Source organism: Ictidomys tridecemlineatus, chromosome 3, assembly GCF_052094955.1.
Source record: "Ictidomys tridecemlineatus isolate mIctTri1 chromosome 3, mIctTri1.hap1, whole genome shotgun sequence".
Taxonomy (NCBI): Eukaryota; Metazoa; Chordata; class Mammalia; order Rodentia; family Sciuridae; genus Ictidomys; species Ictidomys tridecemlineatus.
Genome location: NC_135479.1, coordinates 36,309,906 through 36,322,605, shown reverse-complemented (window position 1 = coordinate 36,322,605; position 12,700 = coordinate 36,309,906). Strand labels below are relative to the sequence as shown.

At 36.2% G+C, this 12,700-nt stretch overlaps 1 protein-coding gene across 20 annotated transcripts in view; it reads left to right on the top strand.

Moving 5' to 3' along the window:
- The window catches only part of Synrg (synergin gamma), a 69,846-nt gene that overhangs the window by 2,774 nt on the left and 54,372 nt on the right, over positions 1–12,700 (top strand). For 14 of the 20 annotated variants that reach the window (XM_078042415.1, XM_078042419.1, XM_078042414.1 and 11 more), the window contains exons 2-5: positions 4,004–4,044; positions 7,825–7,946; positions 10,945–11,075; positions 11,921–12,026. In XM_078042415.1, the coding sequence (XP_077898541.1) occupies positions 4,004–4,044; positions 7,825–7,946; positions 10,945–11,075; positions 11,921–12,026 (400 nt within the window). The remainder of the gene's footprint in view (positions 1–4,003; positions 4,045–7,824; positions 7,947–10,944; positions 11,076–11,920; positions 12,027–12,700) is intronic. The other 6 variants (XM_078042418.1, XM_078042413.1, XM_078042417.1 and 3 more) reach the window with 1 other exon arrangement.

The window sequence follows — 12,700 nt, the reverse complement described above, 5'->3', positions numbered from 1 at the left end:
AGGAAGGGATCAAGAGATTAACACTTATAGGAACAATGTGAACAATACTCCTGCAGTGCCAGATGGGCTGTGGTCCTGAGTGGAGAGAAGAGTTCTGTGAGAGAAAACTGCAAAAGAGAAGTTGTGCTCAAACTGGAGAAGGCCTTGAAGCTAAACTAAGGGAATTCAATTTTCCCGGGCAATCATTATCTAGTTTTAACTCCAGATGTGCATCTTCCTAAAGGACTCATTATTAAATGATCCACTAGGAATATGCATCTCTCCTGTGCTGTGTTAGATGAGTTAGAAACCATAAAGTCTGGAGGTGTGGCAATCCATTAGGAAATCTTTAGGAATCCAGGCCTGAGAAATGAGGATAGGAGGGAATCTAGGTTACCAACAGAGGTATCTGAAAAGGAAAGATGAAGGAGATAGGAATTGAGACAAAACTCACAGGTCTCTTTCCCACAGGGACATTAGCAATATATGAATTAGTGCTTTTACCTTTGAAATCAAATTGTAGGTCACCCTGCTCCCTAGTTTTTTGCCAGGCTTTTGCTGTATTATAGTCTTACTTAGCTGCTGGCTTAACCAGTCTTTAAGCATATTGACATTAGAGTATATAGACTATATTAGATATAGATTCAGAAAATCATATGAATGGCACATGGATCTTGAGGCAGTTCAGTTTGTTAAGTTTTTACTAAAATAGGACACTATCAGTAGCGTTCTTAAATTTGTTTTTATCTCTTGTTTTATTTTTTGAAATAACCTTTATGCATTGGTAGGTAACATTATTATTTGTGTGCTTGGCATAGTTGGAACTTTGGCAGACTTTCAGTTCTGTGTCCTCTTCTGACAGAGGGGAAGGCAGATAGTGGTGAAGGGATTGCACAGAGCTTCACAGTTACCTTATGGCAGAGCCAGAAGAAAAAGGAGAATAACTCAAGTGTGTCCAGTGTTTACTGAGCCACTAAGCCACACTGGTAATTTTATCTTTAAAGATAATTTTGAAAAATTTTTGACAGTTTGATTACTTAAATGCACTCATTGTGCCCAAATTTTATCAATCTTAGTATATGAGTGATTTCTCTAAAAACAGAGTACCACTATATTTCACCTTCAGTTTAAACCTTTTATCCATTTAGCACATTATTTAGCTATTATAGTTCAAAAAAGCTATTCACTCTTCAGGCCTCGCTCAGCTCAGGCCTGCTTGTCAGCAGCAGAATTTGCTCATGATCCCAATGATCTACAAGGCTGTAAGTAACAACTAGATGGATGCCTAGCTAGCAGTCACATTACGCATCTTTCCACAGTCTTAAACACTTTGGAGTTTAGTTTATAACCTTTTTCTTGGGGAAGAGGGCTTTATAATAGCAAAGTGCAAGGGTTAATAAATTTGACATGTCCCAATCCTGGATTTCACTAGATTCTCTAAAGACTATCTAGAAACTGCTTCTTCAGAGTTGTGACTCCAAAATTAAGAACTTTTCCCACTCAAGAGTTTCTCTTCTTTGTTTTTTCCTCTAATCTCAAAGAATGAAGTGCCCCTTCCTTTTCAAAGCAGAACTCTTTTGCTGCCTTGCTATGTTAATTCCATTCCTTCAGAAACCTTGTTTTAGAATCGCTAAGTATATCTTTTTGTCTTCTCAGCAATGTCTTCCTTTTCCTTTATTAAAACTGCCCAAAGATGATCATTTTCGAAGCAGTGATTTTTTTTCTTTTTCTTTTCTTTTTTTTTCTTTTTTTTCTTTTTTTTTTTTTTGCTTAATCCTCATTCTGACCACCGTTTTTTATAATATTAAACATTGGTAGCTACTTTCTTCTGAAATACGGTTCTTCCTCAGTTATAAGCAGCTCCTTTGATTCTCAGTGACCATTCCCTCCTCAGTTTTCACTGTGAGAATTCTCCCAAGATTGTCATTAATTGTCATCTTCTCACTAGGTAGGAACATTTCATTTGCAGTCAGGTTTTGCTATTGTTTTTAATCTTCATTTGAAAGATCCTCTTTAGATTTATCTGGATCATTCTCCTGAGCCTGAGTTACTTTTCTGATTGCTAGCTAGATTGCTCCTTGTGAAGGCATTCCTCCCACCTTTCTCCCCAAATCTACCCATGACAGGTTCCTGTTTCCAGCAAACAGCATCCTCATCCTTTCAGTTTCCTAGTCTCATTCAGTGTCTCAGCAGCATCTGCTCCCTCTCCTTTTCCACTGCTGTTCTCTGTCTTGGTAGCTTTTGGTATCTCTTATTATAATGGAAATTGGGCACAGTGGTGTGCTACTTAGGAGGCGAAAATGGGAGGATCACTTGAGCCAGGACTTCAAGTCCAGCCTGGGCAACACAGTTGAGACCCTGTGTGTGTGGGGAGCGGGGAGAGGGAATGGGATTCTTAGTTAATTCTTTTTACTTCTTCTCTGCCGTATTCTGTTAACAGAATAACCTAAAGCACATTTCTGATCAATCTTCTTAAAAATCTCTGACATGGGCTTGGGGATGTGGCTCAAGAGGTAGTGCACTCGCCTGGCATGCACGAGGCACTGGGTTCGATCCTCAGCACCACATACAAACAAAGATGTTGTGTCCGCCGAAAACTAAAAAATAAATATAAAAAAAATCTCTGACATTAGGAAAATCACATAAAAACCACCAGTAGATACTACTTCACACCCATTAGGATCGCTCTCATGTAAAACAAAAAACAGGAAATAAGAAGTGTTGTGGAGGATGTAGAGAAATTGGAACCCCATGCATTGCTGGTGAAATGTGAAATGATGCAGCTGCTGTGAAAAAGTTTGGCGGTTTCTCAAAAAATACATAGAGAATTATTATATGACGTAGCAATTTCACTCCTAATATGTAGCCAAAAGAATTAAAAGAGGGATTCAAAGATACTTACACATGGCAGCATTATTCACATCAGCCAAAAGGTAGAAAGAACCTGAGTATTCATCAAGAAATCATTGGATAAATAAAGTGTGCTATATACATACGTGGAGTGTTATTTAGCCATAAAAAGGACAGAAATTTTAATAAAGTGGTACAATATAGATGAATCTTGAAAATGGTTCCCTAAGTAAAATAAATAAAAGAGAAAATATTATATGATGCCATTTATATGTGGTGCCTGGAATTGGCAAATTCATAGAGACAAAAAGTAGAATAGTAGTACTAGGAGTGGGCTTCAAAAAGGTGAATCAGTGAGGATTCATTTTTTCAATGGGTGTGTTTCTATTTGAGAGGAAAGAAAGTTCTAGAAAAGGATAGTGGTACAACATTTAAATGCCCTTAATGCTACGGAATTATACACTTAAAAATGACTAAAATGAAGACATAACCACAAAAGAACCCACTGGAAATATATGATATTAAAATCAACATTAAACACTTTAAAGACCCTCTACAATCTAGTTGTTTTATAATCATATATTTTATATTTACCTTTAAGTTATTTTGCTGAATATCCCTGCATCTCTGGTCTCAGATCTTTTGCCCAGGCTATGTAGTGTGCCTCTCTTTCTATTTAAGATTTAGCTCAAAAGCTAATTCCAAAAAACTTTCCAAGATGTAACCCATTAAAATTAATCTTTGACTTCTCATCCCTATTAGTATTTTGCTTATAGCAGTTAGCACATTTATCCAGTGATATAATTATTTGCTTGCATCGGAGTCTTCAAGATCACAAGCTATGTCAGTACTTTGTTGTAGTAGACACTCAATAATTATGTTCACCAAGTTGAAACTAATCCAACCTTCTCATTTTATGGATGGAATCCAGGGAATTCACCAAGTCACAGAGCCAGAACTTTTTAAAATTTTTTCGCTCTATACTAACGTGCTGATGCTCATGCATCCTATGGAGTTTTTTTATATGTATATTAATGTTGAGCAATTCAGTATTGTGTTGCTGAACAAGCATCAGGCCCTGCCTGTGATTCTTTCATTCATGTAAAGACATTCATGTTTTGTTTGAAATCTTTATATATATGATGATAGTGATGTATTTGTATTCTGTTTTCAGCTTCATGTTTCCTGTTGCAGGTGGAATAAGAGCCCCCCAAGGTATGTGAATACTTGAGTTTTTAACTTTCGTTTTTTATTATTATATTTTTGAAACTAGGGATAAAAAAGCAAAGTAGAAAATAAGTTGTATTGTTGCCAAATAGAGTAAAATTTTCTTATATTATTGAACCTCTAAGATAACTTACTCTAAGATTTTTCAGAATTATTTAAATTACTCCTCATTTCTACCAAACTTACTTAAATTTTATGTCAAGAGATTGATTTTTCATCTCAGAGATGAAGGAGACTTTCAGGGCAAGACTATTAAGAAAAGGTAATAAAATTGAAATGACCTGTAATTCTCTTAAAGATATTTTCCTCCTTCTATTTAGTCTTGTAAATAGAAGACTGTTAGTGCCGTACAATCAGAGCTACGACTGTCTTTGTTCATCAGTATCTCCAGCACCCAATGTGCTAATAGTTCCCTATAGATGTTTATTCAATTAATAAAAGAGCTTCTTTAGTTCTGTATATGATCTTGTACGTAAAAGATATGTAGTTTAAAGTATTCAAGTCTCAGTTTTATTCCTATAAATTTCTCTACTAGATGTACCCCCTCTGATTTTAGAACCAGGGCCCACTAATATCAATTCTAGCTCTGTCTTCAAGGAAATAGTAGTGAAGGGACATAATCTTGACCCCTGCTTCTGTGCAACGGGGACACAACATTGAGAGATAAATGTCTCTACCCTTCTCTTCTTTCTGCTCACTTCTTCCACTCCAGCATATTCCTGTCTCCATCTCACCCATGTCAAGCTGCTTCTGAAAACTGGCTCTCCAGTGTTGACTGGTTGTGGTAGACTTGTTAGGGAAACAGAGACTTCCAGGTCACCAAAAGAGATGAAAGATACAGAGCGACTCAGTAGCAGGTGGTCAGTAGCTCATTCTGACTTTGTCTCTGTTTATAATCAGTGGTGAAGATTGAGTTTCAGGTAAAATTTTCCAGGGGTCAGTTGTATTATTTTCATTGTATTCACATTTATACATTATTGAAGGTACCTGTATTAAGATGTGTCCCAGATTTAGATCAAATGGTTTTGAGACCTTTTGTTCCTTAAGTAGGTATTACTGAATTACATGTTCATTATCATGTGTGGTTTATTACCTTGTATTTTCACAAACTTGCAAGTAAAAATCTACATATGGATCAAAGAAACTGAATAAGGAGAGATCCCAAAGGTTTCCTGACACTTATTTCTTCTAAATTTGTAATGGTTTGGGAGGTGGTTTTTTTTTTGTTGTTTGTTTTTTTTTTTTAATAAAATATGTTACAATGGGCTTTTTGATCACTCAAAGGCTTTAAATTATGCACAAATTGTTTTTAAAAGCACAAGAAACCAGTGGGGTGGCCACAAGATCATGTGTACCTCATGATCTTGTGGCCACCCCACTGGGAGAAGAAAACTTATTTTTCACTTTTATTCTTTTAAATGTGATATTAAACATCTGAGTTACCCATTCAAAAATAAAATTAATTAAAATTCATAAAACTTCAGGTCAAAGGATAAGAGGAAAAATATCTTATTATGACTTTTTTTAATCTGTTCATTCTAATTCTCCATGACACCTCAAGATCTTTGCACTTGATGTTCCTCTGTTTTGAAATATTCCTTTTAATAGCTGCATGGCTTACTCCCTTTCCTCAGGTCTTTGCTCAAATGCCACTCTGTTGTGGAAACTTGTTCTGACTAGTCTGTGTAAAGGAGAAGCCACTCCATTCTCTGACTCTCCTCTTCCCCCTTCCTCTGCTTTATTTTTTTCTCTAGTCTTACCACTACCTGATACATAGGTTTTTTGGATTTTTTTTTTTTATTGTTATCTGTCTCCTCCAGCTACAGTGTAAGTTCCATGAAGGTGTAGATCTGATTTGTTCATTGCTGTGTTTATAGAATTGTGCCTGACATAGAGTAGTTCCTTAAATATCTGTATGAATGATCCCCTGAATAAAGGACTACTCTGTTTCTAATAATTATTACCTACAAATGTACATGTTCATGCTTCTGAAATTAAGCTATGTATAAATAACCTGGGTAAACTAGACACAGTGGTTGGTGTACTCCTATAATCTCACTGACCCAGGAGGGTTCTGAGTTTGAGGCCAGCCTCAGCAACTTAGTGAGGCCCTGTCTAAAAATAAAAATTAAAAAGGACTGGCGATGTGGCTCAATGGTAAAGCACCCCGGGTTAGATACCTGATACCAAAAGCATTAAAAATAATAATAATAGCAAACTGGGTAGTAAACAGTGACAAGATAAACATTGATAACCTTTACTAGACCTTTACTCTTCTTAAGAATATTTTTAGAATATGGACACAATACCTTTATTTTGTTAGTTTTTTTACCTGGTGCTAGGGATTGAACCCAGTGCCTTACACATGCTAGGCAAGCACTCTACCACTGAGCCACAACCCCTTTACTTTTTAAATTGAAAATTTGGTTAAAAGAAAAAACCGGGTTGGGGATGTGGCTCAAGTGGTAGCGCATTCGCCTGGCATGCGTGAGGCACTGGGTTCGATCCTCAGCACGACATAAAAATAAAATAAAGATATTGTGTCCACCTAAAAAAAACTAAAAAGTATATATTTTTTAAAAAAAAGAAAGAAAAAACCACCTAGTAGAACCAACATGACTGTATTGTGGTAAATGCAAACTTAGAATGAAATGTACACTCAAGCTATATAGGGATTTTGTTTTATTCAGTGTTATACACCAAGCATATGTAACTGTGCCTTAACATTAGGCATTTAGTATTTATTTAAATCCCCAAAGGGATATATTTTTATTTTCTTCTGATCTTGGAAATGCTTCATTGGAAAAGTTTGGGAGATAATAGTCTAAATCATACTTTCATAGTAGTTTTCCTGTCTCTGCCTTTAGAGTTTGGATGTTTTGTGATAAATGTTATAATATTATCACCTAAGAAAAGGAAGAACAACAAAATTTCTTTACATATTAAGTATTATACAGTTTTGCATATGAGAAAACAAGACATAGAAAGAAGTTAAGCAAATTGCCCAAGGTCCCAAAGCTAGTAAGTGACACTTCTAGTTGGCTTCCAGAGCTTATGCTCTTAACTGTTACTGTATTAGCTATCTGCTGCTGCACAACAAATTACCTCAAAACTTTATGTGCCTATAGGTCAGGAATCTGAGTAACTTTGTTAGGGATTCTGGCTTGAGGCCTCTCATGAGATTGTGGTAAAGATGGCAGCCAGAACTGTAGTAGTCTGAAGGTTTCATGGAGCTGGACTATCTTTTTTCCAGGATGCTCATTCACATAGGTGGCAAATGCTCACTTCCTTTTGGCAGGAGGGCTCAGTTCAACACCACATGGATTCTCTGTAGGACAGCTTGAGCATTCCCATGACACAATAGTAGCTTGCTTGTAGGAAGAAGCTACAGTGTCTTTTGACAACTAGCCTTGGGAGTTGCATACTGCTGTTTCCACAATATCCAGTTGGTTGGACTAGTTCATTGTGGGAGTCAATGATGCAAGCATATGAATACCAGGAGTTCGAAATACTAACAACGAGCCCATACTGTCCATTTTTTAATATGCATACAAATTCTGTGGAACAGATATTGTTATCTTCATTATACTGATCAGGTTTTATAGGTTATACACACAACCAGATAAATGATGGAATTGGAATTCATATTCAAGTCTAATTAGGAACCTGTGCTTTTCCCACTATACTGTGTAGTCTTCTAATTAACAAGTATTTAAGAAAATAAACTTTAAAACATCTTGACTTTAGTTTTGCCTTGGTGTTTTCCAGCAGGCCTGATGCCAATGCAGCAACAAGGATTCCCTATGGTCTCTGTCATGCAGCCTAATATGCAAGGCATGATGGGAATGAATTACAGCTCCCAAATGTCCCAAGGACCCATCGCTATGCAGGTACTTGCCTCTTTGGTTGATTGTTTATAAAGTTATTGTTTTTTGTTAGATGCAAGCACACCAAGAGCCTTTTTTTTTTTTTTTTTGGTGCATTATAAGTATACGTAACAGTGGGATTTGTTGTCATATATTTGTACATGCACATAATATAACAATATAATTTGGCCTATATCATTTCTCACTATTTCCCCTTTCTCTCTCCTCCTCCCTCCCATTTCTTTTACTCTGCCGATCTCTTTGATTTTTGTGAGATTCCACACATACACACTTGCTTTTCCTTTTGCCTCTCTACCCTCAACATATGAGAGAAAACATACAACCTTGACTTTGAGTTTGGTTTTTTTTGCTTAACATAATGTTCTCAAGTTCCATCCATTTTCCTGTAAATGACATAATTTCATTCTTCTTCATGGCTGAATAAAAACTGTATTTTTTCTCCTTTTTATTGGCATGTTATAATTACATATAACAGTGGGATTTGTTATAATATATTCATATATGCACAATAAAACCATATAATTTGATTAATTTTATTTCCAGTACCTCCCCTTTCCCTCCCCTCCCTTCCCCTAGTCCCCTTCTTCTATTCTACTGGTCAAAGAACTGTATTTTTAAGAGCTTACCAATATATTTAGAAATAGTTAACCTTTTGACCAGGTTTGGTGGTACACACCTGTAATTCCAGCTACTCAGAAAACTGAGGCAAGAGAATAGCAAGTTCAAGGTCAGCCTGGAAGACCCTCTCTCAAATAAATAAACAGGGCTGGGAATGAAGCTCAGTGATAAAACTCTTGCCCAGCATATGCAGGCTCTGGGTTCAATCCCCAGTACTGTAAAAACAAAGGTTACTTTTTTTAAAAAAATGTTTATGTTTTTAGTTGTAAGTGGACACAATATCTTTATTTTATTTTTATTTGGTGCTGAGGATCAAACCCAGTGCCTCATGCATGCTAGGCAAGTGCTCTACCTCTGAGCCACAACCCCAGCCCCAAGGTTACTTTCTTTTTTTTTAAGACAGGGTCTGAGGTCTTGCAGGCACACACCATCTTTACCCCCCACCCCTAGTGCAGGGGCCTGACAGGTCCTTAAGCATGCTTAGCAAGTACTCTAAAAATGATGAAAATGTGAATTATTGGAAGTAGCAGAATAGACTGTGGAACTGCATTTTCTGTGATCTAAGAAATAAAATCTGAAGTGAAAAATGTTGGCAGGAGACTCAAATTATAAAAACTGATAGCATATTTAAAAATTTTGGAATTGAAAAATATAATAACCAAAAGAAGATTCTATGAATAGTTTAATGGCAAATTTAGAAATGGCTAAAGAAAGAATTAGTGAACTGACAATAGGTCAGGAGAAGCTGTCTAGAATGCAGGCAAAATGAAATCCTCTCAAGCATTCTGGGTGGAGTGGTGCACGCCTGTAATCCAGCGAGTAGGGAGGCTGAGGCAGGGGATCTCAAGTTCAAAGCCAGCCTCAGCAACTTAGTGAGGCCCTAAAGTGAGACCTGTCTCAAAATAAAAACCAAAAAGGCCTGGGGATGTGATTCAGTAGTTAAGTGCCCCTGGGTTCGATCTCTGGTACCACCCCCAAGTCCTCAGATGCAGACACATCATAGAGAAACTAGGAAACCATACTAAGAAATTTACAATTAAGGGAGTTAAGGCTGTTTAAAAAGCCATTTAGTATCAAACCTTGGATTCTAAGCTGAGCAAGAAGAAAAGTGAGGCCATGATGATGAAGATGAAGGATAGTGGGAAATGTGGGAAAAATAACAGATGGTGAGTGTTAATGAGAGAATTGGTGATTGTAGGTGAACTGAAAGGATAGGAGATGGTCAAATATTGGGCTGTTTAAAATCAAGAATTTGAAGATGATGTTATCAATGCTGATTAATCAAGGATATGATCATGAAATGGGAAAATAGAATGGTATGTTGGACATGACTGAGGTGAGGAGATCAGAGACCTGAAAGGCCACAGTGTCAGATGAATCATCTATATGAATGTTGATAGCACCTCCAGCAGTTTATGGGTAGAATGGAAGATAAAAGTTGAATACATTTTAATTCCCTGCCATCTGACTTCATCATTTACTATAACAACTTTTTTAATAAGTTTTTTTAATTGTTGGTAGTTCTTTATTTTTTTATTCATTTACATGCAGTGCTGAGAATCAAACCCAGTTTCTCACATGATAGGCAAGCACTCTACCACTGAGCCACAACCCCAGCCCTTGTATTCAACTTTTTAAAGAGGAGGAAAGGTTTAGAGGAGTCAAGAAGGAATATTTCCCACTTATAGAAGTGCAGAAGCAGCAATCTCCAAATGAGAGGGTTTCAGAGAAAGCCAGGTTTCAGGGCAAAAATGGAGAAGATTAACAAGTAGAAGAGTTTTCACTCAGTGAAAATTAGCCATTATTGTTATTGTCACTATAATTTTTAATATTAGATTTTCTGATTACTTGTTATGTTATTGTACTCTTCTGACACTTTAGTAAATGTTTTACTGTTGCATTGATACATCATCTACTATTGATTAAATACATTTTCTATAAAAGTTTGGATATCAGGCCTGTGATAATGAACATCAAAATATTATCATAAATATTGGGAAATCAGGTTTAATTTTATTTGTAATTTTATTTATTTCAGGCTCTTATCTAATACTGGAAATACGGAGATAAATGTGATGAGATACCTCATCTCAAAATGTGTGGATTAATAAACTCTCAGGAATATAACTGTGTAGGGGCTTCCATACCTTCCCTGAAGAATTTTACACACACAATTAGCAGTGGTCACCTCTGAGACACTGAGGGAATGGAGATGCTTTCTATTTTTAGCCTACTGCTTTGAATCTTTGAGTATATTTTATAGTTTAGTAATGTTAAATAAATATTAGTAAATGTTAAAGAATTTGTGCAGGTTACGTTTTTCTTTGTGATAATCAAAAGGAAAGAATATATATATTTTTAAGCCTTTGTCTGTTTCTTCTAGGCAGGGATACCAATGGGACCGATGCCAGCAGCGGGAATGCCTTACCTAGGACAAGCACCATTCCTGGGCATGCGTCCTCCAGGTCCACAGTACACTCCAGACATGCAGAAGCAGTTTGCTGAAGAGCAGCAGTAAGAGATCTCCAGGATTCAAGGCTAACAAAGATACATAATAGCAGCTTTTTTATAAATTGTCAGATGTTCTGTAGAGCATAGTTGAAGCTAAAATAGTAAAGTTGCCTTTGAAACATTTCAAAATACTTTTATTAGACATTTGGAGTCAAAAGGGACTTTAGAGATCCTCCAGTTTAAGGCTCTTGATTTATATGTATGGGAAGTGAAGTCCAAAGAAATGAAATGATGCATCAATCCAGTTTATAATTACCAGCAAAGCCCGAGCCCAGATGCAGGCCACTGATTCTCTTTCTGCTCTTGGTACTGCCTTCTGAAGGAAGTTTCTTTTTCGTATGCAGAGAAGATGGTTTTATGTTTATCTACCTCTAGTTCTGAGAGATTACTTTTATATGCAAAAGTGCAAATTAAATCAAATACATATATACATAATTTAAGCCATTTTTAGATTCATTTCTAATATTTTAGAACAAATATAGTGATCAAACATTGTCATAGAAAAATTAGATATAATTAGGAGTGAAAATTATAGTTCTAGAAATATAATATTGCTACAGTTGTTAGTAAAAATCTGATTATAAGCTGGGCACAGTGGTGCATGCCTATAATCCCAGTGGCTCGGGAGGCTGAGGCAGGAGGAGTGCAAGTTCAAAACCAGCCTCAGCAATTTAGAAAGGCCCTCAGCAACTTAGTGAGACCCTGTCTCAAAAAATAAAAAGGTTTGGGGATGTGGCTCAGAGGTTAAGCCCCCCTGCGTTCAATCCCTGGTACAAAAATTAAAAATCTGACTATAACATAGTTAATAATCCCAAAGATGGATATTTATTAGATTGGTTTTCCTTCAGAAAACGATTTGAACAGCAGCAAAAACTCCTAGAAGAAGAAAGAAAAAGGCGCCAGTTTGAAGAGCAAAAGCAAAAGCTCAGACTACTGAGTAGTGTGAAACCCAAGGTAAAATATTTACCATTTCTCCCTCCCCAGACATACACATCCCCAATGTGTCTCCTCTCACCTGTTTGGTGGATTTTTGTCACTGAGGCACCGACTCAAGCTGAAGCTCTGATTGATTCCTTCCACTTCAATTTACCTAAATCCTAAAGTAAAGGATTTCTCTTTTTCTGTAAATATGCTCTTGTTGATAAGAATAGAATTTCAGTCATTATCTTCTCAATTATCTCTTACTACCTTGGTAATGTTTCTAATCTTTTTAGTTTAGGAAGTATTAATCTTAGTAATGTTAAATAAATATTAGTAAATGTTAAAGAATTTGTGCAGGTTACGTTTTTCTTTGTGATAATTAAAAGGAAAGAATATATATATTTTTAAGCCTTTGTCTGTTTCTTCTAGGCAGGGATACCAATGGGACTGATTTTCTTCTAGGCAGGGATACCAATGGGACCGATCATATCTTAGTGATATGAAATGGGTTTCTGTTAGGACCTCACAGAACACTTAATGTCTAAGAGCACTATCCGAAAGCATTTATGAATGGGCCTTTAATATTTTTATATTCTGTGGAATGTCATTTTATGCCTTTGTTTTATGAACATATCAGTGTCTTTCTGACTTGGAGAATTTGTTATCAGAAATAGGTATTAAGAATATTGAAAATAGGGGCTGGGGCT